Here is a 27998-nt window from a genome sequence, read left to right as displayed (position 1 = left end):
CCACCCAAGAATAACTTTGGCATGTTTTATTAGGCAAAATATATTCAAAAATATTGAAATTCCCATTAAAATAGAGCAAAGCGGACATGTCAATTCAGAGGAAATAGATGCACTTAACAAGGGTGCACAGGATACAACACAGAAATTATCTAAGTATTTGAACAACTTAAGTAACTGTTACTGTTACATTTACAGATTTGCTTTCTATATATACACACACACGTGTGACTATGTACAGAGAGGACATGATGTTTACGGCTGTACACAGGGTAACTGTGCACTGTTATGTAGCACATAAATGTCCCTGTAAATTAACTACTGTACCCAGTAAGAATTAGTACATACCAATGGGCTACTCCCAGTGACACACAGTGTCACAAACATTATGGCATTGATTTTTTTCCCCTTTATTTAAATAAAACTATTTTCATATTATACATTTCATATTTTGTTACATTCAAGGTATAGATACAATTTGTATCAACAAGCAAAAGTCAATTCTAGACATTTGTGGCTTAGTTGTTTGCGGCACTTTCAAAGGGAGGGTGGGGACAGTAAAACACTGGATTGGTACTTTGAAAGTCTTCTGTGGTGATAGTGAGTTTATTTTTAGCCAGGGAGTGGTCTATTGTCCAGCCAAAACACAATGTTCCAGGAAGTAGTATTAGGAACAAGGCCAAAACTGAGATGTCTCTAATAAAAAATATTTTTTAAAATCAATAAAAGACAGCAACAAAATGCACGTCCCTACATTTCTCTTCCCTCTTTGTTCTTGTGGGCAAAATGTCAAGACAGAAATTGTGAAAGCAGTCTAACCTGTACAAGGTTCCCACACATTTTCATGGACAACTTTTTCTATGAGTTTTCATGGACCCATGATAAAATTTGCATGACCACTTGAAAAAAGAACTTTCAAACTCCCACACTCTACTTTCAGAGCAGTTAAAAGGAAACTAAAGTGTGCATTGGTTTGCTGAGTGACAACTGAATGCTTTAGGTTGTCTGTCAATTGCTCCATCTCAAAAATGCAGTAGAGTTTAAACGTAGTAATGGAGCATAGGTATGGGTACCCTGGGATTCATGACCCAACATGTGCCTGGTGTTATTCAAACATATCAGACTCAAACTCTATTCAAACATAATTCCAGCTAGCTGGCATGCCTGGAGGGAGAGATGGAACACTGGAGAAAATAAACGTACATGATGGTAAACGCATATTAGAGCTTTGTTTATTATGTCAACAGCTACAGAAAATAAATTTGCCGTTTTTACATTACATGGAAAGTTATCCATGGATAAGATAACTGTGACAATATCTTGACTCTTGCCTGGAAAACAAGATTTTGGCATTCCATGACTTTTCCACCATGTCCATGACTGTGGGAACCCTGCTTTCAGGATGAACAGCTACCATCAATACTATTTCAGCATTAGGGACACACATTTAACAATCACTGGGCTTTGAATTTGCTCTAATACTTGTCAAGCCCACACTGTCCACAAGTGCATTTTATCTAATGACAGAAGTGCAAGCACTGTTGCACTGGGCCAGAAATAGGAACATAAAGCTTGTGAGCAAAATCAGCAGGTCAAATTAAATCATGTGCACACGTCTTTATGAAAGCATAAACTAATCAGGTTTTAAGGACAATATAACGGGATCTATCCAAGTTTAAATTGATTTGGCATTCATTTCATGGACTATAAATCCTATGTATACTGTAGCTATACAAAGTTTACTTTGTCATAAACTGTTAGAGCTACCATACATGTGTGTGTGAACATCACTCAATGCACAATTTACCTTTTACACCACAATTCAGTTCATCAGGGCAATAGATTATTTCAGTGTTCAGGTTTAAGAAAGATCTCACTATCACCAAGAAACATATTCCAGTACCATATTAATAAAGTCAAAACACTACTGTTAATTTTGCCTAATTTGGAGTTATTTCTTTATGCAGTGACAGCTAGTACTTTAGTCTGTTTGCACTAAGAGCATGTTTTTCTTTTTAATCTATGACAATTCAACTTTCTCAAGGGAAAAGGATGGCACGCAAACTTTTAGCCAAATGCCAGAAACAACCTTGACAGCAGCCTTGCAATCTGATTGTTTCACATGAAGAAACATTTAGGCAGTTTGTTTCACCTTCTCATGAACAGACAGCCAGCCTTAAGTGGCCTCGTCTTTTTTCATGAAAAAACAAAGTCAGCAAAGCCCAAAATCCATATGGGCAAAACACATTCAAATGTTTTTTTTTTCTTTATGTCTGTTCATATACCACAGTTGTACCTAAACATTATAAAGAAATATAGATTTTTGAAGCACCACCAATGAGACAAAGTCAGGCTCACACAATTAGCCCTGTTAAAGAGTAATACCACTCAGTTTAAAAAGTATTGGACAATTTTTCTCTGTAATCACAAACACTTTCCTAAATCAAATGACAAGTATAATAAAGGTCTGTGATGTCATCAAAACATAGTCTGATGCTGCTCCATTGACTACAGATAGGAGCCTGATTTTCTAGACTTTGTGTCTGAGCTCAGCCTCACTTTCCTTTTAATGTTTTTGTGACGATAATAAAACACCAACAAAACATACACCTCCCTAATGCATTTGTTATTTTACTTACAATTGAATCATAATACAAATCTGAAATCAAACATCAGGGGGGAGCTCCTCTCTTTCACAGGCATGTGATACTACACTAAATTTGTAATGTTCAGTCATGCAATCCAATAGTTGGCCAAGAGGGACCAATCCTGAAATTAAGTGGCATTTCCCTTTAAATGCACTCAAAGCATGATCTTGCTATTAGGGTTGGCTTTACATGTTACAACCTCTCTGCAATTGTAAGCTGAATGTTTCATGTGTCACATTGTCCTGAGGGCGGGAGGGAGGGAGTAGAGAAAAGGCAACGGATCATTAGAATCAGGGGGGTTAATCCTCTTGGGAGCATGAATGTGCTTAGCATTAGTTCATATTTCTTGTGAATAAGTAAAAGGTTTGACCTAATGACCTGGGGGCCAAAGCAGATGTCAAGATTAGCATCCAACATTAGCACCCTTAGGCTCATAGGTAGAATTTAAAGGTCTAATAAAGATCACTGGTTCAACAATTGCCAGAAAATCTGCACTTAATGAAATTATGGGCAACTCAAACATCCATTTTTGTTTTTGGATGCATCCTTATAGACACCAGCATGACTTCACTGACTGAAGCTGCATCATGTAAAGCCATCCTATTAGCCCAATATTCTAGATCTCAAGGTGCATAACAAGGATATACACAAAAAGTAAAAAGTTTTGCAATGCCATCTCCACGTTTCTACTGTACATAACTAACTTTAAGGTACTACATGTTACATGTAGGATTTTCACAAAATATATCACTACTAGATCAGAGTAGACTCTTGCCAGTAACCACTGGTTTTTGGCAGGGAGAGACTGAATATTAGAAAACTGAAGCATCCTGAGAGCAATGTGCTGCAAGGCACAGCCAAAACCTTCCATGATCCTTGGAGACTGGCTGCATGTATGCGTATTGTACATCTATATTCAAGCAATTCAGCCTCCTGTAAAAAGCCATACACTAAGTTTCATCTTCGACATGCTTATATCATTCACTTCATTTTTTTTATACAATTATTGAAACTTCATACTCTACAAGATATAACAAAATGAGTCCAATATTTAACTCATTCCCAGGCCTGACTGTATCAGCCAGATTTTTCTCATTTTATCAGACAAATATAACATCAGTTAAATATTCAGTCTGTTGCAGAAATGCTTGTGCAAACATTTAAACTGTGATGGTAAACACTGTTTCCATCTCTAATAGTAAATTTCTACGACTTGTTCCTACCTAAGTCACATCACAGTCTGGTGAAATGAATTCATGAAGTTTCACTACGTTTACATGCACATAAGAAACCAGGCCACTGCCAGAAGTCAGGTTAAGGCATCAAACTGGGCAACTCGTTTAGATGCGCTGCAATAGTCCGATTTATATAAAACCACAATTTACATGCAGTTAACCATCCCTCCTCCATATTTTGAGCGTATCTAATATGTTATATAAACTTTTTAAATGATAGGACACTGCCACATTGATATATTTTTTTTGATTAGAGTATTTGAACTGATGTTAATGGGTGAAGGATAGCATGTTTAACAGTGTGAATGTGTTTTAATTTAATACATCCTTTACTGTTCATCTGTGGAACCAACTTAACCTCATTCAACAAACTAAATCATTTACATTTAGAATAGGATAATCATTAGGTTTGTTCAGCAAAGACTGGACTTTGGATGTAATTACTCTTGATGCACGGGCATACGTAACAGTACTGCCTTTAATACTGCTGGATTAATGCCACAGTGATGACAAATTTCCTGACCTGGGTCTCTGTCATGTACATTAGCACATGTCCAAAAAAAAAAAAACCTAAGTAAACATAGAAATGGCCAAATTCCATCAGAAATATAGCTGGGTTAACCAAGTTTCTCTTCACCTTTTAACCTGATAAAGGGTTTTCATCTCACATGTAGGCAACAGGAATCAGGTTTAGAGTTTCAATAGATAATAAATTAATGGCCTGGTTTTCAACAATTAAACTCATTACTAACTAATTTGAAAAGGAAATAATCAGTCATTTTTTAAGGAAACAAAAGTCAAAAATTTCTGATCCTAGTATCTTAAATATGAATGTGTTCTGGTTTCTTTGCTCCTTCATGACAGTAGACTGAATATCTCTGGGTTGTGGATGAAAGACATCTGAACACGTTGCCTTGGGCTTTGGGAAACACTGATCAACATCTTTTTTTTTGTTTTGTTTTGTTTTTTACAATTTTCTGACATTTTATAGACCAAACAACAAATTGATTATCAATAAAATGGACAGATTAATCGACGATGGAAATAATCGCTAGTTGCAGCCCTAATTAAGTCACTCAGAAAAGCAGGAAATCATCAGACTGCTTAAGTGCATGTAAAAGTAGTCTTTGAAATGAAATGAAACCTGCTCCTGAAAACACACTGCTCCACTGACAACTTGAAGAAGTCCATTAGAGCTACTGTTTGAAACAAAGATACTTTGAATATTTTCACATTGAAAAGAATCAGCACAACAAATTTGACAAATATATAAATAGGAAAATCTTGGATGTAGCATCCAATAAAATCAGAAAGGTAACTATACAGTACACTATAGGAAATTATCCAAACACAGATGTTAGTTTATACTGTAATCCAATCGATTCTGTGAACCAAAATGTAACGTTATGTAGAATACTGACACTATATAAATTCTGTCTTTTTTTGGCATTATTTAGCAGCTTATAAATGACTTTTGAAATAATGGCTTTTGTGTGATTATATGTACATAGGTATGTGCACACGTATACAAGTCAAATCTCCTTTTTGGCTTGCTTTGTGCACTGTCAAATTCTACCAAAATAGTAGCTTTGTTAAGTGAGGCTGAGAAAATATATCTCTTTAGATACTGAGATAGTGCTTTACATTTGAAAATAGGAGGCTTCAATGACTAAGACGCTCATTGAAACCAATCAGACAATGACTAAAGCGTGAGGTCATTCAGATATAAGGCCATTAAATGTCATAGTTCATGCTGTGAGGTATGTAACTACCTCCCTCTTACTGATCTTCAAAATAAATGCACAAAAAAAGTCACAAGAATTATTTACAGCAGAGGCAGACCTAAGCAAGGTTATTTATAGTTCCACTGCACCAGAAACACTTTAGATGCCTTTCATAACACATTCACAGGACCTGAACAAGATCTTCATAAAAGCTACATGGTGTACAAATGTCAGTGTACTCTTATGTCAGATTTAATAAGGCAAATGTGGGAGGCAGAGTTATTACTTCTTGTCCGGACTGCGTTGCCATGTAGCTAACCTGTTTATTGTTCCACTTAGTTCACATAGACTCAAAAGAGGACAAGGTTCAGTCTCACACTAGCTAGCTACATTAGTTCGGATTAGATTATGGTTAAAGCTGGATTCAAATTATGATAGGTAATCAACTGACCATCCAAATTATGGAACCCCAAAGTAATCAATATTAATTAAATAAAAACAGACAGTGTGAATTAAGCATGAGAATAAAGTAGGGCTGTATTCAACCAAAGAAAATCTTGGTCGATTGAAATTCGACCTACTCTTCAACCAATCAATTGACCAATGGGGGGAAAAAATCTGCATGTTATCTCTAGATGTACTAAATAGGCCACAGTGCACTGAATGCAATCTACCTGGTGGCGCTCTGTGTATATCAAAGTTTTTTTTTTTCCTGTTCACAGAGCTCAACCTTAACACTTGCCCATGGCAAGTGAACTCTGTTCAGGCAAGTGGAATGCCTCAAGTGAAGAATAAGTGTGATCTCCAATGTAATCCGGAAAAAAAAAAACAAAACCCCTGCACGTTGCAAGGTTTTTCCACGTACGCTTCATGCACGAGTCTATCTCACCACTAAGCATTTAACAGGACTGATGAGAAAAATCTGACATACTGGATACTATAGAAGTTCACTTCACTATTGACGATGTCATCTACAACATAACAGTACTAACATTAATTATCTCTGTAATGCTGCAAGTGAGAGAGACTCATTATCTTAATTAAAAATGAGAGATGAAAAACGTTTAACTCTGGGTAAAACGCCGAGCACCTCACTGTCACTAGCTGTCCAATCACAGTGGAGAAGGGGTGGGACAAATACCGAAAAAGACCAACACTTTGGTAGTACAGAGGAAAAACAGCGCTGTACTACGACAACTGTCATTTTCAGCTGGTAAAAGAAACTCTTTGGTGGACACAGTCTTACTAAAGTAATACCGACGGTTGTCTAACCAATGAGAATATGGTCGATCAAGAGCATATCGACCAACCAATCCACCATACAACCAGAAGTTTACAGCCAAGTGTGTAAAATATACATATATATATATATGTATATATATATATATATATACATATATATATATATGAACCCACAATTTGTGAATAAGAAAAACAATTTTTGGAAAAAACAATTTAGAAAAAAAAAAGTTTCCCTTAAAACATAAACTCTGAAAATAAGAATGAGTTTTTATTATTTCTTAAATAATTTCACAGATTATTGTTTCATGTATATATTTTACACAATTTATTCCTAATTATTTATTTCATAATTAGTTATTTATTTATTTATCTCTTATTTAGCCTCCTTACATAATTTACACAGATCACTTTAAACACTTTCAGAATTGATCTGAGAGACATTAAACAGTCCTGCCAAACGTGAGCAGACTTTTCTATATATATTTTCTGCAATTAATATTGTTGAACAAAGGTCCAGTTAATCATGGATGTGGGGCAAAGCTGCTATTTCGCGCCTGCCCAGGTGCTATGAATGTGTTATGAACCAGCTGTGTCATAAGGGGTTACCTTAAGTCAGCTGCACCACCCTTCACAGAAAAACATAGCTTTCAAATGTGAAACATCTTACAATTCAAGATAACTTATTAGACAAACTTCCTCTATGCTGATTACTTCTACGTCATCTTAGTGATGTAAAATCTTATTTCCCACCCGAGACATTTAAAAAAAACTCCTGAGGGCAGATGTTGCACATGCAGCAACATTTAATAAGTGCCTATCTTTGCAATCAAAATCTGTCTCCCTTAATCACATCACCTTTGAATATTTAATAAGATTAACTGCTTAATGGCATGACCTCAGTTTTGTAACAATGACGGCGGCAAGCTGTTGTGGATCTGTCAAATGAGGGTTCTTCTCCATTACTGAGTGGACTACGTAAGCAGGAAAGATGTTACAAAGGTTCCGATATGTTTGATACTGGTGGTCTGGGATGACATACCGCTCTTGGTGTTCAGCTGCAGATGGCATCTCCCATGGTGAGTTCCAGATTTGTTCCATTTTATCTGGCATGCTGCGGACCATCACCCGCTCACAACACGGCATCAGGCTGTTACTCAAAGGATATGAATGATATCCAAAGGACTCGTTACCACAAGGCAGAGGGTCCCAGCTTGCATGCTGCTCGCGGCACAGTGGAGGTCGCCTCTGTCTCATTGGGTTGCTATCATATAGCCTTGAATCTGATATGCTATCCATACGAGTCATGCCAAGAGACCGTGTGGGCTGTGAGGACAAAGGTGGGAGGACATTCTGAGTGAGGGGATAGTCTCCAGGACAGCTGGACCTGGCTCCCACTGCAACATGCTGGATATGTGGTGCTAGGTGAGATCCAGACTGCTTACGGGGGCCCTGCTTGGGTTCCTCAGGTCCATAACTCTGTACCCTGGTCAGTGCTTCATGACGAAACCCATGGGAGAAAGCTTGCATCCTTCCCTGTGCCGGAGACTGCTGCTGCTGCCCCTTCATGCTCTCCTCTAAGCTACTGTCCACAGAGCTTGGGTACAGATCCCCATAAGAGGAGAAGGAGTCACTATTCGAATGGCTGAGGCAGGATTCAGGGCAGTGGCTGGGATTTCTCTGATACACACCATGCTCGTGCTCCATGCTACAGAAACTGTCGACATTATGCATGCTGCTCATGCTCATAGTTGAAAAATCACTGTGCAGTGAATAATATCCATGGTCGCTAACTGAGTCATACTTTGGGAACTGTTCACTGTATGTAATAGAGGCGCCATGACTATTGGTAACTAAAATAGGAGGGTACTGTACACTAGACATGTGCTCCAGGGAACTGTGTGAGAACTGCAAAGAACCTGGCACTGGGCTGCTGGCTGATCGTGTGTTCAAGGCCCCAGCTGCGTGGCTCTTGGCAGGCTGCATGGTGGGCACACTGAGAGCAGACACGAGGGAAGGCACTGAATTTGTCTCAGACTTCCTAACAACTGACAGTGCCTCTGGAGGTTCACAGGCCACTGAGCGAATACTGGGGTCAGACTGACGTTTGGGTGCCACACGTTTGACCTCAGAGTTGCTGTCCCCCTTTACAGTTGCTGGACCAGTTCCACATTTAGCTAAAGCCCCCTCACTCATCGTCTTCACTGCAGACAATTTGGCAAAAGCCCGTAGTTCATCAGCCACTGACCGCTGTGGCTGGTTCACACGCTCTGGATGATAGTACTTGCACTTATGTCCATATGTGCACTTTTTCCCTTATTTGAAGAAAGAGTAGAGAGAGTCAAGAAAAGTTTAAATTATGCAGACAAAAATGCAACATCATTCAGACATTGATCGATAAGACATTTAGGCAACTCACCATAGGGGCAAGGTTGTTTTTTGTGCTCTGGAACAACAGGACGCTTGCGAAGAAAGTTTTCTAAGCTTGGGCCATGTCTTCCCAGTGGATCATCAGGCGGCATAAACCTGTTAAAAACAGTCATTCAAAAATATTTATTAATAAATGTCAGTTTTATTATTTCGAGGATAAAGAGTTGCTGCCAGAAAACAGAATTAATAACTGGTCTCCCTGATCTTCTAATAAGCAAAGGTCAGAAATATGATCACTTAATAATTGTCACACAGAAAAATTCTGAATAAATGACCATGAACGCATACCAACTTTGATATTAAAATTGTTTGTAGTGTTGTGGGGTAGATATAGACCATATATTCAAAATCTATGACTAATCTCATGGGGTTCAAAGAGTCCCAGACTGCATTATTACATATTTTCCCCTGACTTAAGAATAAATCATGGTTTCTTACTTGTCATTGACAAACGAGTACATCAGGAGACGCTCTTCTATGAACTTCTTCCACTCTGGCTTTTCATTTTGCAAGTCCCTGTAGTTGTCATTCGACACAATAATTCCATCAGAATCATAAGACAGCTTCACTATGAAGCGATCATCGTAGCACACCACTCTCCTTCCTTGAACTCTCCGAGATGGGGTGAAAACCAAGATCTTCTCTTTTTCCAGCTTGCGTAGTATTTCTTGATCTGAAAAAGAAGTTTCAAGTAAGGTGTAATTTTGATTAATAGCTCATCACAAGTCCATCATAAACAACCAAAATCTATCATCACAAAGTGTTTTGGATGGCAATGGCATTAAGGGTGCTCTGATCAGGATTTTTGGGTCAGATCATCGATCACTGGAAGCGGTATCAGCAGATCCCGATCACAGGTTCTATTTGAAGCCTTGTATTTATCAGGCAGCATTATTTATTTATTTAACAATCCCTAAGAATACTGTATATTAAGTATTTAAATTAACAGATGGGAAAGTATCATGAATTGACAACTGTTTATTTACTGGCAGGCAATACGTGCAACATATTTCACTCTCTCTCTCAAAGCCGGGCTCAGACTATGGTTTTAAAATCCCAACCGATGCTGAAATTCGGTATCACGATGCACATAAGGAAAAACTTCATGTGCCAGAGGGAGCAATACACCACCTTACATGATCTCACGGGGAAGCAGATGTAAACAAAATGGAGATTGGTGTGGTGCGACAACGTGCTGTACTGTTAATAATGAAATGCAGTAAGAAAGTAGAATTGCCGCTTTGCAGTTGTATGCCTCCGCAAACCACTTAAGTTGCAGTTACAGGTCACATCCATGTCTGTCCAGACTCATATGTAGCCATGACAGCTGACAATGCTTCAAATATGCATGTTGCTGCAAAGAAGCTACATATTCTTAAACACGGATGCTTCACAGATATCTTCAACCTAGCAGCAAAGAAGACCTATACAGTCAGCAGTTTCAAGATTAGTGTTACCAATTCAGTATCTGACCAAGATAGTTATGGTGTTGAATAATGGCCAGAAAAGTGTTTCTGCAGAACATTATGATTGTCACAGTGAAGATGAACTTTGACCTTTTGGATATAAAATGTCATTGCTTCATCATTTTGTTCTATTAGATATTTATGTGAAATTTGGTCATAATTAGTGTATGAATCAGTTGTGGCCAAAAACATGTTTTGTGAGGTCACAGTGACCTTGACCATTGACCCCCAAAATCTTATCAGTTCATACTTGCGTCCAAGTGGACATTAGTACCAAATTTGAAGAAATTCCCTCAAGGCCTTTTTGAGATATCGCTTTCACGAGAACAAGCCAGATGAAAGGTCACAGTGACTTTTTTTTTTTTTTTTTTTAAAGATATTTTTTTGCCTTTAATCGATAGGAAAGCTAAGCGTGAAAGGAGAGAGAGGGGAAATGACATGCAGCAAAGGGCCACAGGCTGGAGTCAAACCTTGGCCACTGCGGCAACAGCCTTGTACATGGGGAGCCTGCTCTATCCACTAAAGCCAGGCGCACAACCTAACACATTGACGGACTGACGCTGACCGGAAGTCATTCATTCCAATTGAGGTGAAAATGACGGATAGTAACGGACTAGCGCACAGCACAGCAGCGGTTCCGTTGACCATCGGACCATGGAGGCATTGGATTTTTCCTACTCAGGCGTTGACAACATGGGAGAAACGGAGCGTTACGGTGCCGGAAGTAGGAAATAAATTGCAATCGCAGTTGTAAACAAACAATATCTCATTTGTTTATGCAAAAGAAAAATAATCATAAGCTTTTGGCGTTGGGGAAACGCTCCGTTAAAACAGGAAAAATAGGTTGTGCAACGGGCATAAGGTCACAGTGACTTTGACCACAAAAATCTAATTAGTTCATCACTGCCTCCAAGTGGACGTTTGTGGCAAATTTAAAGAAATTCCCTCAAGGTGTTCTTAAAAAAAAAAAAAATCACATTCACTAGAATGGGACGGACAACACTCAAACATGTCAATGCATCAGGCCACAGCTATTGATAGTGCAGAGGCATAAAAACAAAAGCAGAAGGCTAAACACATCTGAAAGAGAAAATGGGCGGGAAGACATGGTCATAATGGGTTGTTTATTTTTCCAGCAAGAAATGGAGGTGAAACTTAAAGCTGTCACTTTTAATATCTTTTTGATAAAGCTTATAGTTAGGGCTGGCTCAGGCTTGCCTTGTACCAGCCCCTAGTTAGGCTGACTAGGGGCTGGTACAAGGCAAGCCCCTAGTTAGGCTGACTCAGGCCTAGTCTGCCGGAGGACCCCCTATAATACACCGGGTACTATCTCACCTTCTCTCTCTCTCTCTCTCTCTCTCTCTTATTACTGCATCTCGCCAACTCAGCCATTCTGGATGTCACTAACTCCGCTTCTTCTCCGGAGCCTTTGTGCTCCACTGTCTCGAAGGTTAACTCTAATTGCAGCAGTGCCTGGATAGTGTGACGTGTGTGGTTGTGCTGCTGCCGTGGTCCTGCCAGATGCCTCCTGCTGCTGCTGCTGCTGCCATCATTAGTCATTAGTCATACTTCTACTGTTATTATACACATATGATTATTGTCACATATGCATACTATCAGATATTAATATATACTTTCAACATATTGTACCACAGTAACCAGAACTATAATTGTAATATTATTACTTTCATTAATGTTGTTGTAAGCTCCTGTCATTACCATCTGTCCTGCATCTCTCTCTGTCTCTGTCTCTCTTTCTGTCTCATTGTGTCATACGGATTACTGTTAATTTATTATGTTGATCTGTTCTGTACGACATCTGTTGCACGTCTGTCCGTCCTGGAAGAGGGATCCCTCCTCAGTTGCTCTTCCTGAGGTTTCTAACATTTTTTTCCCCCGTTAAAGGGATTTTTGGGAAGTTTTTCCTTATCCGCTGTGAGGGTCCTAAGGACAGAGGGACGTCATATGCTGTAAAGCCCTGTGAGGCAAATTGTGATTTGTGATACTGGGCTTTATAAATAAAATTGATTGATTGATTGAATATCTGTCAACAATAGTATGCTAGCTAATGTTAGCCTCAAGGACTGGGATGTTTACCACTGCTTGGCAACACCATCAGCACTGGGACTACCATTAGCTTGTAATGCTAAGACACACTTTTTTCAGACATCACGTAAAACTGCCAGACCGGCCTTTTGTGTGGTGAAATTGTCTCGTGTGTTTTGTGTCATCTGGTCTTCTTTTGTGATCAGCCTTTATAGAGACCATCCATCAAACTAATTATAATAACCACCAGCCTATAACGATCAGTGGACAATCAATCAGAGAGCCTTTAAATGGTATGCATTAATTTATATTATGGTATTTAATCAATTAAGGCATGGTGAAGAGTGTGACAGCACCCCCTTCTTGCTGACCACCATCACACCACAAGGTCAGGCATCAGTCGTATACATACGGTGATATATAGTCTGACTTGATGCTCTGTCCTACAGTAGGTGCTGATACAAATTTCAACTACAACTTGCAAGCTACTAAGTAAAACTTCAGATAGCAACTGCATAACAAAGAGCTTTACTACCTGTGATGAGGGCGTCTGGCCTTGACTGTTCCTTTCTCCAGGCTGGGACGAACACAGTGATGTCTTTGTGTCCTTTCTCTAAGAACCATTCAACAGCAAGTTGGATACCACGGCAAGAGAAAACCTCTTTGTTTCCATGGCTAGAAAACAAAAACAGTCCGGTATAAGTGCTACTTTTACCTCATGCAATGGACATCCATTAGAGGGAAATGTGTCAGAGCATAGGTGCATTCTGTATGAAGCAAAGACCGATTTAAAGTGAATGCTGTTTGTTAGTGTCTTACCTCATTGCCACATTTGAGCCATCAATGACGATGGGCCTGAGGTTATCAAAGCTATCCACAGACTCCTCTTCCACTGACACCTCTGGACTAACAGTCTCCTTAGCACAGGGGGGGCGTGGTACTGACGTGGCCGTACTGCTGCAAGGTTGAGTTTCAGGCTCTACTTTGTTTCCAAGCCTTACTAACTCAGCGAGGATGTCGTTAATAAGTGCAGCAGCCCCCAGCTTGTTGAGCACCGTCTCCACCTGCTCTCCCGAATAGCCCAGCTTTAATGCAAATTCCATCTTAGTCTGGTACTCTTTGTCACTGGCAGGCTTGATCCCTGGTGCCACGCTGGTGTCATCCTCACGAAAATCTTGCGCAGTGCTACTCTGGGAAAAACTGGGCCGGTCGAGGCACGGAGAGCGACAGAGCTGTCGGTGCGGTTTTGCAACAGCCAAGGGCTCCCTCTTCTTACACCTGTTCACCTGAACCCTCTGGTGCTGCTGATCTTCTGGTTCGCTTTCTGAGCTGCTTCCATCCTCGGAATCGTCACTGGCATGCTGGGCCTCACTTGAGTCAATGTTCTCCTCCCTGCATGGGTGTTTTTCCATTTTGAGCTTCTCCACCATCGACCATACTGTCATCACGTTCGTCTTGACACCTCAGATTTCCACCCCATGCTTCCTCACCTCCACCGCAACCAGGGACTCATACTCAATGCTGGACTTATGCGCTACAGGCTCTTTGTGAAGAGCCAAAGTAACACGTTCTCCCCTATGTGGGCAGGCAAAATCAAACTATTAAATCCTGAAAGAGAGAAAAAACATAATGAGAAGATTCAATTAGTAATGTGTTCAACTTACAATGAAGCTTAAAATCATTTGGAAAGAAATCATTTGCTTCTGTTCCCATACATATACTTTATTGTGTTGGCCCACCCAAAATGATTATTTTTGTATTTCCATATTTCTTACATTCAAAAGTCTACTTTGAAAAGCAGTTAAAAGTGTAACGAGATAGTAGAGTCCAGTAGAAATAAACATTTCGGTCCAACAGCTTATGAAGACAGGCACCTTTTAATGCACAAAGTACATCCACATTGAGCTGGTGAAATTTGTGAACACGGCCTTTTCTCTCCATTTCAGCCCTCCATTCAGACTAAAAAAGCATTTTTCTTCCCACAAAACAAGTTTTTCTAAACAGACTCCAGAGTGTGGAAACCTTAAAACACCACCTCGTGTTTCATTGTGTATGGGATAAACAGAGCTTTTGCACAACAATGACTTAGAATAGCCCACTGATGGTTGGAGGCTGTGTGCCACAGTGCCAGTAAAGTTAAGAGAACAATCTCCAGATGAATCTTAGTTTCTCTGTGGTTGTATATTTTAAATGCCAATAAAGCCGATACAAAACAGAGCTGTTACCATTAACCTGGATCACTTTTGATTTTGCCAGACAAACTTTGCGCTAACCTGGTAATGCCTGAACAACTTTTATAACAGCAAGCACCCAGTAGCTGTCATCACTGAAGCAAGCAATGCTGATAACAGATTATTTTTCATTCACCGAAATGAAAACAGTCCTGCAACTTCATGCGAGTATCGCACAATACACATTACTGCAAACCCAATTATTTAAGAAGAATATGCAAAGAAACACATTTCTGTGAAATAAACATCCATCTTGCCAACAGACACATAGAACCCTCTTGTGGCAGGGCGCGCTTTGAGGTTGCACAAAAAAATTTGCAACTGTATCATGTATTTGACGCTAAATGCAATGGATGAAAGTTTTTTTGCATGAAAAAAGTGTTTTAAAATTGAGACAGCTCAATGTAGACACAACTAAGAGTCTTTCGCTCCTTCACCTCCCCACCCTCTACCCCACTTGTGGTAGTCCAATACATTCTCTACTTGTGGGAAACACTGCTATCTTGGGCAAGTGACGAACTTAGGCAGACAAATGGAAAATATTAGTCACCTGCCCAAATTAAGTAAGTTACCAAAAGAGAAAAAAAACAAACACAATAGCACGGGAAAAGCACTGATCTGAATATGTGCATATGCATGTTTCTCTCTGTCTGACTGTGACTTGGTATTTGTGGTTCACACAAGCCAGGTTTAATCTTTTGTTTAGTTTGCATTTTGTGGTAAAACTGGTTGGTTAATTGGTCCGCGATGTCTGTAGGCTACACATTTTGCGTGACTGTCACTCCTGTTCTGAGTAACATATTAAATGTCACACCTACAAACTCACTGAATCGTACAAATTTACAACCAATGATTTTCTTAAAGCTGTAAGCTATAACTAGCTTTGCCCTCGGTATGCATTGAGAAAGTTACCAACAAACCTGAACAAAATTGTGAAAATTTATCAGTGACAGGTGGTAATAGCATCAGTGTGTGAATATCATAAACATTTACTTTGGTAATTTACCACAATAAACACATACATATGAAAAGTAAATTGTCACTGATCTCCTCCTACTTGCAATATGCAAAAATATAGATACTACGGACAACAAAGTCTCCACCCAACTTGCCTGTCTCTCCGGCTAACTGCTCTTTATGTGAAAACCCCAGTCTTCCTACACAAAACGTGTCAATGTGCTGCAGAACAACCCTCGCCTCGCCTCTATGTGCACAAAAGCCTTACTGGTCTCTCAAGCAACATTCAAGCCAGACACACATGGGGTGAGTGCACGAGTTAACATAACCTGAGACAAAGTGTGGGCTGAACAGTGTATCCCTGCGTCTCCAGCCCTCTGACAGACAATCTGAACTGAACAGAATTCCTTAGGGAGCAAAGCTGTTTCATGATAAAGCAGAGTAGGTCTTCAGGGGAGCCTGCAGTATAAACATGCAACCCTGTCAACAGTTCCAAGTGTTTATTTTTTACATATGAATACTAGTAATCGAATAATCTTAACAACACGTGCATTAATGAACAGAAACACTAGACTACACTTTCCCCCAGTCTTGCAGAGAGTAGAGTACAGCCAGCTCCAAGCTTCAAGAGGCGCAGCCCATGATGTGCGTTGCTTAGCAACACAGCCTTGTCATCAGCTAACTCCTTTTTACCAGTCACGACTAACACAAACACAGCTCATCATCTCTCTTCAGGCAGTCAGTAAATGCAGAACACTTACAGCTACGCTACAACTCTACACTAAAACTCTTGAGGCAGTGTATTTTGCAATAAAAAAAAATTACATTTCATAGCAAACACTATGTCATGCTTATCAGGTAATTCACAACACTGATCATCATGAAAGACCCTGAAGGTTGATAGAAATTTTGAGGGTCAATCTATAGCTTTAAATGCATACCTTCTAATGGCAGTGTTTTGTGTAGCCTTGCAGCTTCAGTGGCGCACAGTGTCTCCCTGCCGATCACAATTTGTATGGAAGAATGGAGAATAAAGTAAGGTCTGAACATTTAAAACAATTAGCTGAAAATAGAGGGATGATGAGGCACTGTTGTGGAACTCAAACAGCCCACTGCCATTTAAGACATTTTATGAGCACATCAATACATGTTTAAGGGAGCAGAGCTCTTCCAATCCTTTCCCTTCCACCTCCAGATTCACAGGCTTAGACTCAGCAAGGCCTCCAGACTCTCTCTGCACATGCACAGGCTCGTGTGGTTCTGTTTCATAGCAACAAGTGAAGCAGGTCCCTGAAGCCATCTTTTACATTGCTGACCCTACATAGTATCCAGTATAAAGCAGGGATAAACTGCACTATAGTCACTGTTGCTTCCAATTACAAAAAAATTAAAATTAAGTGCAGCCACCACTGTATAAAAATTACCCAGCAGTTATTTTAGATGAGACAGAACAATGACAGAATGGCATATAAGTGTTACTGTGACAACACAAAGTGTGAAAACACAGTCAGTCTGCATTAAGACAGTTCTGACATGTACTTTCAGCATGCTTAGCCACTACCTTTAAGCAGACCTAACACTTCAAATCTACAAAAATGAAACGTCCTTGAACAGTGGCTACTGCAACACCTAATCAGTGTGTTCTGTCCTAACAGCATGTGAAGATTATCTGGGCCTTGAAAAAACATCTCCTGAGCGTAAAAGCACAAACATAAATAAGATTGTACATTCTTAGTCATAAATATGCTTCAACAGAACCAAGGTGAAGTCAAAGAAAACTGTCATCCAGGACAATCAACCCAGAAAAACTAATATGAACTTATTTACATTGATCACATGATGGCACAATGCTCCCATCTCACTTTCGACTTATTAGACCAGTGACATCTCTACTATTACAAAGGGAAGACTGAATGCTGACTGACGAGTTTTTGACTGCATTTTTTGAGTATGCTTTTGGAAAGACAAGAACACAGACACCAAAATCCTCCATATGACCCCCGTAGATGAACTGTTCAGTGTGTCAAGCTAATCCTTCTCTAAGAGAGGCAGATTTTGCATTGATAAAAAGTTTTTTTTTTTTTTATTGATATGGTCTTACTTTCAACTGCTTATGTTTCTGAATAAACCCCTAAATTATACTTCTATGTGTGCTTGGTTCATCATCTGTGAAATGATTTTCAGCTGTTACCTTAGTGATGAGCCGTCACTCATTATGTTTACTTGCTATGGAAATGCACTGTAAAAAGTCTACCAAGAAGAAAAGTATAACAAGCAAGTGTTTTTGTTCTTTCTTTTTTTTTTTAAGTACAAATTTAGCAACATTATGTTCTAAAGTACTAAAGTGTTGAGGCACTAGATGATTCATCTTTGCATCTTTAAGTATGAAGATTCACAAACAGGCCAATCTCCTTTGCACCACATATACATAAAATACAAATCTATCTATTCTCTATATTGGTATAAATAAATTAATACCTGGAACACAATGATTTCACCCTTGTTAACGACTTAAGAGCTCCCAATCTCTCCTGTTCTTTAAAGTTAATTGTATGTCATAAACATTGCATTGAATTCTAACCAACTTTGCATTACTGATGTGACCTTCAACTTTCTTCCATTTATTTAGTGATTTTTAGGTGGGATTTCAACTTTTACAAGCATATGCAACAAATTATGTGTTTGAACATGTTGAAAACTAGAATTATTTCAAAGCAAAACTGAGATAATAATCCCTTTAACAGGGAAACATGAACAGTAGGCAAAAAGAAAAGTCAGGATCGAACGATTTTCTAATATTCAGCTAGTTTTGCCCAACAGCCAACTATATACATGTACAACCAAATCCTAACACTGCATCGATCCCAATGACAGTGAGCATACAGGAAACATCCTGAACTGTTGAATTAACGTCATTTGTTGCACTTACTGCATTCATCAGCTAACTAGTTTATACGTCAATACAAAAAAACTGAAGTGCCAGATATCATTAGCAACAGCATCATGAGTTGAGAGGGATGAAATGAAGGAAGGTTAAACAATATGACAGTAAAAGAGACATTAAGCCAACAAGACACTTTTTCAAATACCGTTATCACATTACTGCTGCACACGGCGACACCTTTGTGAGTGAATTTGACACGAGATAACTGGTTTGACATCCTTAGGCCCCGAGTTACCGTTAGCACACGATAGCATGCTAGTCTACCGTTACTTGGCCGGCTGGAGAGCCAACATTTTAGCTACGTAAACTAACCGGCCTTCTTCGGTTTACATCAGTTTCTAGAGAGCCATTATACAGCTGTTATAACAAGCTAACACTAACTACCAAGCTTGCCAGGCAACCCGGTTTCTATTTAGTAAACGATAGAAGAGCTACGTGGTTAGCTAGCACACGGTAATATCAAACTCAGTGGCTGCACAGGCTAACTTAAACGTCTGGTTGCTAACGGTAGTTAGCATTAGCTGCTGAGCGTGTGCTAACATTTTTGCCAGAATACTACTGTAACTTGAGATAAAGTTGACGTTCATTTAATATGTCAGAGAGAGGTGAAACCACAGCAACACGTCATTATTCTCTACATAATCTGCACGTATATCACTGCTATCGCTGACTTCAAACAGTGCTCATCTCACCTTGTTGCTGTCATCCTCCTCGCCTGTAACAGTTATGTTTTGCTGCCATTGGCGCTGTCGCAGTTTGGTCAGGGTTGCCAGATAACGCGAGGGAAACAAGTAACCTAAGCGGTGAAAAGACACCGGGGTCATACCACCGTTACAAACTTGATTTCTACCCATCGCTACTTTATCAGACGTTTCATCCACCAAGGGCTTTTATGATGCTTTGTTTGTGGTTTGTAGGGACTTTTCCCTTTGCAAACATGCAAGGTCAGATTTGTCATTGATTGCACCTTCTTAAAACGGGAATAAATTTACCATGAAATCAAACTGGATGTGCATTCTAATAAAATGTGGTACTGACTATTTCTATTTAGGCAGACAATAACTAAACCTACTCTCTTGCATTGGGATACTACTAATTCCCATTCAGTTGGTAATCAGAATAGTACTCAAACTTACAGTATTTTTATGATAAATTATGTATATGTTGCACATACACAAGACAAGTCAGTGATTTTTAAATTGGGAGCCAGCAGCTTTGCATAGACTCCCAGCAAGACAGTTCTGGATTTGACTGAGCACTTTCATGTACATGCTCTACTCAGGTGTTCAGGTGTACTTGAAACTCTAAACTGAATGTGTTTGCCAGTGTTTAAGCGCTACAACAGGTCTGCCATGGTTTCTCTGTCTTTGGCTTTGTGGATGCTCCCCCATGACCCTGAATATGAACAAGTGAGAGAAACAAAAAATCCAAAAATGGAGGAAATTACATCTTGTCATGTTTATTTAAGTGTAAGGCAGTGTTCTTACTCTGACAAAACAGTAACAGATTTTCAAGAGGACTCTCCTAATGTAACATCGGTGTAACTTAATAAAAAAAAAATCCAAAATGTGGAAAAAAAAATAATAACATTGCCAATTTGTAGTAACCATTCTGAATACAACATTACAGTGTACAAATAGCTGAGAATATAAATACAAATTCTTTGACATTTGTTCAATATTACACTATAAAAAACTACATCATCTGACATTTAAACCTCAGACTGATTGAACATTTAATGCACAGTAAAATGATACAAAGTGAAAATACCAGTTTATTTTTTTTTGACATATTTCAAAAATCCAAACAAAATCAAACCACATTTTCATTCCTCAAGCTTACAGTGATGAAATGATGAAGTGCACCATTTCATTATTGATTTTAAAATTCACAGGTGGTCAAAGTGTTGGAAAATGAAAATAAATAACAGCATAACAGCATAACAAGGCCCAACTGGCTCTCGGGTCAGAGGCAAACAAAGCAAATGTGAGACTAGTAGGTACGACTATTTTTTTTTTTCCCTCGATTCGCTTTCCTCTGCCGTTTTTATATATTTTTGCTCTGGCTGTTTCTTTAACATCTTATGTAAAGCACTTTCATACACAGGGTAACTGCATGTGAGATGAGCTATAGCTATGCCTTGCAAAGCTATCTACAGTATATAAATGAAATGGCAGCTAAAGATATGATGCAAAAACTATTAGACCATTTGTACATTTCCTATACATGCTTATCTGTTCTAGGTCAAGGGGAAGAAGAGATGGTTAGATGGTTTGAGATTACCCTTAATACAATAACATCTTGATGTGTTTCAAATAAACCCTGTGAAGGTATCAAGAGGCATCTTTTATACTGTGGACTGAGCTATTTCTCTCTGTGAATTGAGATATTCTCTCATTGTCTCCTAACCCCAATCTGTCCTAACATGAAGCTTACTGTAGTAAAGAGAGGCTGTGAGAAAGCAGTAAACACAAACATAAGCCGGCACTTAAAGCATACATGTGTTTTGGGGCAATTGGCAAAGTAAGCAAGACTTGGCTAGCCCTGTTTGGCTGAGCTATGGAAACAAGGCTTATAAATACCCATGAAAAAAGTGTGACATTACCATTGAGACCTGGACACTGAGGCTACATATGGGTAGAAACATTCTTGTAAAATTCAATAGCTTAATGAGATGAATCTGTAAGTGTTGTCAATGCAAATTAAACAATTACTTGCTTAAACACGTTCAATACACTGACATGTATGTAGCCTGCGTGAAATAAGCAGCTGTTACTGTGCAAATGCAGAAAATCCCTTTTGACTTCCCCATGAGATGCCATGTAATTGACGCAGCATAATGTCACAGCCTCCACATTTCAGAATAATTTCAAATTTCATCTCATGTCCTGTTCCTCACAGTGTATAACACTTCAAATGAATCCATTGTGCTAGTAAACATTAAGCAACAATTACTCCCTTAGATGTAACATAAAAGCACTCATTAGCACATATACATGTGATCCTAACACCAAGAGCCTTTCAGTCAAAAGTTGCCTTGGGGAGTTTGTTACAGGTCACATCCCTGATCGGTCTTGTTTCAGTGAGAACGGCCATTTCATCTTTACACAGAGCTGCATTCACAGGACTCCCTGTATGGGATATTCCTTCCCTGCTAGCCACTGGTCTGCTTTTACCACACTGATTATAGGACTGCAAATTAGTGGCAGCCTTACAGAAGACATCCTCGTCAACATCATCTGATTCATCATCCATCATTCCAGAATAAACAAAGGTGCTATGAGGTAAACAAGAATCTGACTGCAGAGGAAGGTGACACTGCCTGTTGTACAGCTCCGTGTTCTGTGAAATTAAATCACAAGACACTCTGTCTGACACCTTAGAGCAAAGATGCTGCAATTTGCTGTTAGGACAATCACCGCTGGATGAACTAGAGAATACTTTGTGTTTTACTTGGGTTTGACTGAGACTCTGTACTTTCTCAGTGATTTCCCCATCCGTCAGAGGAAGGCTTAAAGCCATTTCTGACCTTGTTTGCCATGATAAGGCCATAATGCTGCTACTGTCTCTAACCTCCGATGCAGACACGAGTACATTCTTTTTGTAATATGGTGAGGAATCTCTTTCAGAGTCCCGTTCACTTTGAGGACAAGAAACGATAGCAGCTCTGTTCTCTCTGTATGCATCGGGCATATTTAACTCAAGGCTTTCTGTGTCCAGAGACCTACTTCTCCTGTCTAGAGACAATGGATTAGGCATGGACTGACTGACTCTTGTAAGGCCTAGGTGCCGTGGGAGACTAGCAATTGCCCATGTATTACTGATCAGGTTCTGTTCATACAGGTCTAACATTTGATAGTCACATTCAGCAAACGCATCTTTTTGTAGGTAGCTTTCTTCAAATTCCTGATAGGGTGATGAGATGTCCTCCTCCAGTTCCATTTGAATCTGCTCATCGTATTCACCCTCATTATGCATATCCACTACATCAAACGTGACTATGGTAGGTAAGGCCTGCATATTTGGAGTGAAGGCAGAGTTTGTCTCCAAATCATCCACATTGTCGTGCAAGTTACTCAGCATCTGAGAGTTTTTTGTGTAGTCCACAAGTGCTTGAGAGAAACACACAGTTTGCCCATCATCCAAGTCATTGTTATCGTCTGGAGACTGGGAATTGATATTTTTGTAGGGTAACGCCACAGGCTTGTTTTCCTCAAGATGCTGCTCTTTGGGTTCACAAAATGTTTCAAAATCTGGGTCGGACGTGCTTCCGAACGATACGCTGCTGTGCCTTTTCTCACAATCAGCATTTATGGATTTTGTTCTTTTTTCTGTGGAAGCAGGCAAATTTCCCCTTTCATCAAATACATCTGGTTCTATATTATTCTTGTTGACTGATGCTTGTTGTTTTGAATTTAAATTACAGTTTTTATTCATGCCGATTTCCTGCTGACCAACCATATTCTGGGCCAGCTCCGAGGCTTTACTGCATGTGCTCGGCATCTCTAGGAAGTCGGGAACTTCATACAGTTCAGGGCTTATTTGCAATCGATTCATGTCTGGAGCAAAGGTGGAATCTGTCCCATCAACTGGCTTGCCTAAATACTCGCACTGTTTTGATCCAGGCAGTGTTGATTTGTTTTCATAATGTGGGCTGATGAGACTCTCATCAGGTGCAAAAAGTTCATAGAGGGCATCACCGCTGTAGCTGTCCCTGGGTAATCTCTCTGCCCTCAGTCTGTCTGTTTTTTCTTGTCCGTCATCTGGCCCTGGGGTAGTTGAATCATAGTAGCCCTCATCACTGTTTGGAACTGATTCTTGATGCTCACTTTGAGGAGTCAGCACGTCAGCAATTGAGGAAGCATCCATGCCACTGGCTTGTTGTGCACTGTTACTGTTAAGTAAGTCCATATTGTGAGAACTTGTCAGGTCAGCAGTCATATCTGTGTGTTCTTGGTTGCATGTGCAGCATATTTCCTCTGACGCATTATTTCCCCAGAAGTCATGTAGACACTCTTCATCCAGATCTTCTGGTGAGGCCATTTCCTCACCGCCACCCTGATAAGTAAGAAAACAAGAGGCCCTCTTTCCCCCATTTCTGCTCCTCTCTCCAGAAACTGTGCTCTCCGTGATGCTGTCATCCTCTTGATCTGCAATAATGTCCCCACAGCCAGTGAGTGAATCAAAGCTCTTTAATGACGCAACATCCCCATAAATCAGGTTTAGCTGATCCGATGAGCCAGCAGGTGTTTCAGACTTTGATATGGGCTCAGACATCATCTGAAGTGTCAGACAAGGCTCGCTGTGTCCTCTTGAACTCTCCTTCAGTTCACTGGAAACCACAGCCATCAAATTCATTTCCTCCATCCTATCATCAAGCTCAGATTTTGGGCTGTCTTGCTCCACACTCTTCTCTGATGGCATCTCATCGGCATCAATACATTCAGGACTGATGGATACATCACACATAACATCTGCAAAATCAGGCACATCAGGTTCAGATCCCAGGCACTCTGTGACATACTGCTTGGTGTTGTCCCGGACAACAGGCACCTCTTTCTTGCAGCGTGGAGAGGACATTGCAATCATTTCAGTTTTATCCAGTCCAACATTTCTATGGTTTCTGTGATACCTAAGACTTTGAAAAAGACCCCTCAAACCCCTTTTCTGCCGGGTAAGAGTCAGTGATTTCTGGTCAGCAGTGGGGTGACTACATTCATTGTGACAGCAACTGTGGAGCTCTCCAGCAGAGTCCCTCTGGCTGTGGTACTCAAAATCTCCAGCAGAGGTGTACCCACATCTCAGACTGTCATCATGACTAACCTTACTTAGCCCATCATGTGTTCTGCTTTTGTTGAATCCTTTCTTAGAAGACCACTTGTTCTGATTTTTACTCCTTCCTCCAAAAAAACTTGGTAAAATACAGATACCTTTACGAACTCCAAAAAATGTCAGGGCAGTTCTCCTGAATTTTCCGGATTTCTGGGATTTCACAGCAGCATTCCTCGTATCTGGCTGAGGCTCTTCCGTGATGTCATCAGGGCCACATCGGGAAAGCTGTGCAGAGGCTGAAGCCAAATTCTTAGTGTCACTTGGTAGCTCGTCTACCTTACAAGAAGCCATGGCTGCCACGTTTACAAAAGTAGTCCAACGGAAGGCATAGTAGCTGAATGTTCTAAATCAGCTGATTGGATCGCTGCAGCAACTTTGTCCTCCATCTGATATGAGACCTGTACTGAGAAAGTTGAGACCAAAATCATGATCAATTAAAATTTAACATCTGTCCCACTGACATGAAGCATTCACAATTAACATCATATTTTCACCTGAAGTGAATAAAACCCCTGATTTTCCTGTAGAGCTGCACAACATGCAAAAAATATCAGATTGCGAATATTTTGACAGATATTGTGATATTAGTCACAATTTTCTTGGGAAACTTTATTTTTCTTGCATGTCTTCATGGAAATGGTAACCAAATTGATTGAGGACCACTTTTAACATCAACAAAACTTTATCAAAACATCTGCTTTCAAACTCTCACACAACCGGTGCAGTATAATCGTCTCATTTATCTAGTCGTATGCTCAGTTCTTCACAAACGCATGCATTTTCACAAAAACCTTACTATCTAAAACTGAACTGAAAGTGTAAACCGAAAGTATGTTCTTTGCCAAGCCAAACTACAATACTAAGGATTTTAGTGAAAATGCATGTGTCCCCAATCAATCAATAAATCAATACCTTAGCTGTTCTCCATGGAGGCATGCAAAATCTAGGCAACACTGCATTAATAAGTGATTTACAAATGGTCATTTTTTTTGTGGGTGAAGTGATACTTTAAACTCCTTTACATCATCAATCTAAAGCATATAGGCCTAAGCAATTTAGTGCATTGTTTTGATTGGGGTTTTTTGACATTTAGTTTTGATTTTTCATCTTTGCATATACATAACACTGAATCTATTGTCTCTGTGTGGAACCTTTGTGAGCTTTTATATATATTTCTGCAAGTACGTTACCTATATATATTGATTTGTGGGAGAATAAAACTAAAATACACCAATAAAGTCAACATTACAATCATACACATCTAAACTAACGTGCACGCCAGAGATGATAGAGACAGACTTAAGTAAAGCTATCCATTGCATTTCTGCAACAACATAAGTGACTGATTTAATGTTAGACATAAAGTTAAACTCGTGATACTGTAACTTCTAATTTAATGTGAAAGCTCAGGTGATAACGCAACAGGCTACAGATGTTCAGGTCGCTCTGCCACAACCATTCAGACCAGCGGTGGAAGGTGGATCAAAGAAAACTCAAATATGTACTTAAAATATGAGCCTTAGCATATAAATAATAGACACTTAAACTAACGTTGACCTCAGCCCAGCTAACAGGGCTGGTGTGAGACGCCAGTTTACATGTGCAGCCAAACTAAAAGCCACATTAGCACACTGAGGCGATGGAGCTAACAGAGTCGTAGGTAAACAAACTTACCAGCTAAAGCCCAGATGTTGCAGCACGGAGCTGGTGTTGGTTTGTCGACCAGGAGACGAAGTCACCTCTCAGAGCATGGTGTCTGCTAAAGCTAACTTTAACTTTGGGTCACTGCATTTAGCGTGTGGTCGCCTCGGGCCCCGGAGTAGCTTTCACCAGACACGGTTTCATTTGTTCCCAGCCACAGTTAGCTAGCTGGGGTGCTTGCTAACAACGTTAACCTCACTCACCAGTGTTTGTCCTGCAGTTAGTGGCTGCACTGTGAGTCGGACACTTGCTAACGGTTTGTAACGTTAAATCTCACCGCAGCAACACAGTCTGGTGTAAACATGCACACCGACTACACAGGTGTTACATTCATGTGTGTAGTTTAGCCACGCATGCTGATTTTCACTGGGATGTTCACAAAAAGCCAGCGTTTAGATGCTGGATGATGATGACTTCCTCTCCCGACTTGTCAGGTAATTACCCAAATCTCCTTTCGTGACTCTCCTCTCGGCGCACGCTTGTGACGCAACACGTGTGTAACGTGTGCTTTATAACATGATAATAACAATTCACTCCTGTTATTCTAATCACTCAGAGGAAACTGAATTAGTGGGTAGAAAGAGATCTGACCTTGAAAGGTAGAGTATTTTATTTGACAATAAAATCAGTGAAGCTGTTGACCAGATGCTCTCTAACTTCATCTGGAAACGTTTAGCCTATCAAATTATATTTGTTACTGTGTTGTGATGAATAATTATGAATTTGGGTGCTTAATTTCCTGGATTTTAGCACCCCAAATAATACCTTTATAATTACCTGGGCTAAGCATTTCTTTAAAAAAAAAAATCTGTAATTTCATTTCCTATTACATTTTCTTTGACTTTGGTGGCCTGAGACTTATATTAAGTTGAAATTATAATGTAGACAGACTCCCTGTGAATTTGTGTGTCTGTAAATCTGTATTCCATACACAAGTCCCTTTGGCTTGGTCTCTAATATATAAGCACAACTTCTCATCATACAGTTGTCTTATTTGGAATAATAGGGACATCTTGCTTACAACCAAAATCACTTTCTTTTTTTGATATGGTTTTAGAATCAGAGTCTGCTGGGGAGTCGATTACTCAAGTGCAGGGTGCTATTGTTCCATTCATCCATCCATTTTCGTAATCTTGGGGGTCGCAGGGGGGCTGGAGCCTATCCCAGCTGACACTGGGTGAGAGGCAGGGTTCACCCCGGACAGGTCGCCAGACTATTGCAAGACTGACATGTAGAGACAGACAACCATTCACACTCACATTCACACCTACGGCCAATTTAGAGTCACCAATTTACCTAACCCCAACCTGCATGTCTTTGGACTGTTGGAGGAAGCCGGAGTACCCGGAGAACGCTGACACAAGGAGAACATGCAAACTCCTAGGAATGAACCAGGAACCCTCTTGCTGTGAGGCAACAGTGCTAACCACTAGACCACCATGCCGCCCCAGGGCTATAGTTCACCTGTTCTTATCTACAGTGTCCCAGTAACCTGCAGTGACTTTGCCGTAGTTTTTGATGCCATTCCAACAGGCATCTTAATAATTC

General features: G+C 39.9%; 2 protein-coding genes across 4 annotated transcripts; both read right to left on the bottom strand.

Moving 5' to 3' along the window:
• Positions 1 to 11: 11 nt before the first annotated feature.
• Positions 12 to 19672, bottom strand: zc3h12b (zinc finger CCCH-type containing 12B). Of its 2 annotated transcripts, none has more exons than XM_049591963.1 (6): positions 19610 to 19672; positions 13605 to 14393; positions 13321 to 13460; positions 9712 to 9946; positions 9263 to 9369; positions 12 to 9158 (listed from the first exon to the last, which is right to left on the bottom strand). In XM_049591963.1, the coding sequence occupies exons 2-6, from the start codon at positions 14228 to 14230 to the stop codon at positions 7729 to 7731; spliced, it is 2538 nt and encodes an 845-aa protein (XP_049447920.1). In that variant the 5' UTR covers positions 14231 to 14393; positions 19610 to 19672; the 3' UTR covers positions 12 to 7728. The 2 variants fall into 2 exon arrangements, with proteins under 2 accessions (XP_049447920.1, XP_049447919.1); XM_049591962.1 differs by lacking the exon at positions 19610 to 19672 and adding an exon at positions 19063 to 19380.
• A 694-nt stretch (positions 19673 to 20366) lies between these two features.
• On the bottom strand, positions 20367 to 26886 carry amer1 (APC membrane recruitment protein 1). Of its 2 annotated transcripts, none has more exons than XM_049592529.1 (2): positions 26424 to 26886; positions 20367 to 25152 (listed from the first exon to the last, which is right to left on the bottom strand). In XM_049592529.1, exon 2 carries the CDS (start codon positions 25038 to 25040, stop codon positions 21939 to 21941), a length of 3102 nt encoding a protein of 1033 aa, XP_049448486.1. In that variant the 5' UTR covers positions 25041 to 25152; positions 26424 to 26886; the 3' UTR covers positions 20367 to 21938. The 2 variants fall into 2 exon arrangements, with proteins under 2 accessions (XP_049448486.1, XP_049448487.1); XM_049592530.1 differs by having other exon boundaries at positions 20367 to 25147.
• Positions 26887 to 27998: the final 1112 nt, after the last annotated feature.

Source organism: Epinephelus fuscoguttatus, linkage group LG12 (assembly GCF_011397635.1).
Source record: "Epinephelus fuscoguttatus linkage group LG12, E.fuscoguttatus.final_Chr_v1".
Lineage (NCBI taxonomy): Eukaryota > Metazoa > Chordata > Actinopteri > Perciformes > Serranidae > Epinephelus > Epinephelus fuscoguttatus.
The sequence above is the reverse complement of the archived record's forward strand: the minus strand, read 5'-3'. Positions and strand labels throughout refer to the sequence as shown.

Coding starts and splice junctions, on each gene's coding strand:
- zc3h12b (XM_049591963.1), bottom strand. CDS start 14,230: ATGACAGTATGGTCGATGGTGGAGAAGCTCAAAATGGAAAAACACCCA. Junction 13,461..13,604: donor GGCTCAAATGTGGCAATGAG/GTAAGACACTAA, acceptor TTTGTTTTCTAG/CCATGGAAACAAAGAGGTTT. Junction 9,159..9,262: donor AAAACAACCTTGCCCCTATG/GTGAGTTGCCTA, acceptor TCTTCAAATAAG/GGAAAAAGTGCACATATGGA.
- amer1 (XM_049592529.1), bottom strand. CDS start 25,040: ATGGCTTCTTGTAAGGTAGACGAGCTACCAAGTGACACTAAGAATTTG.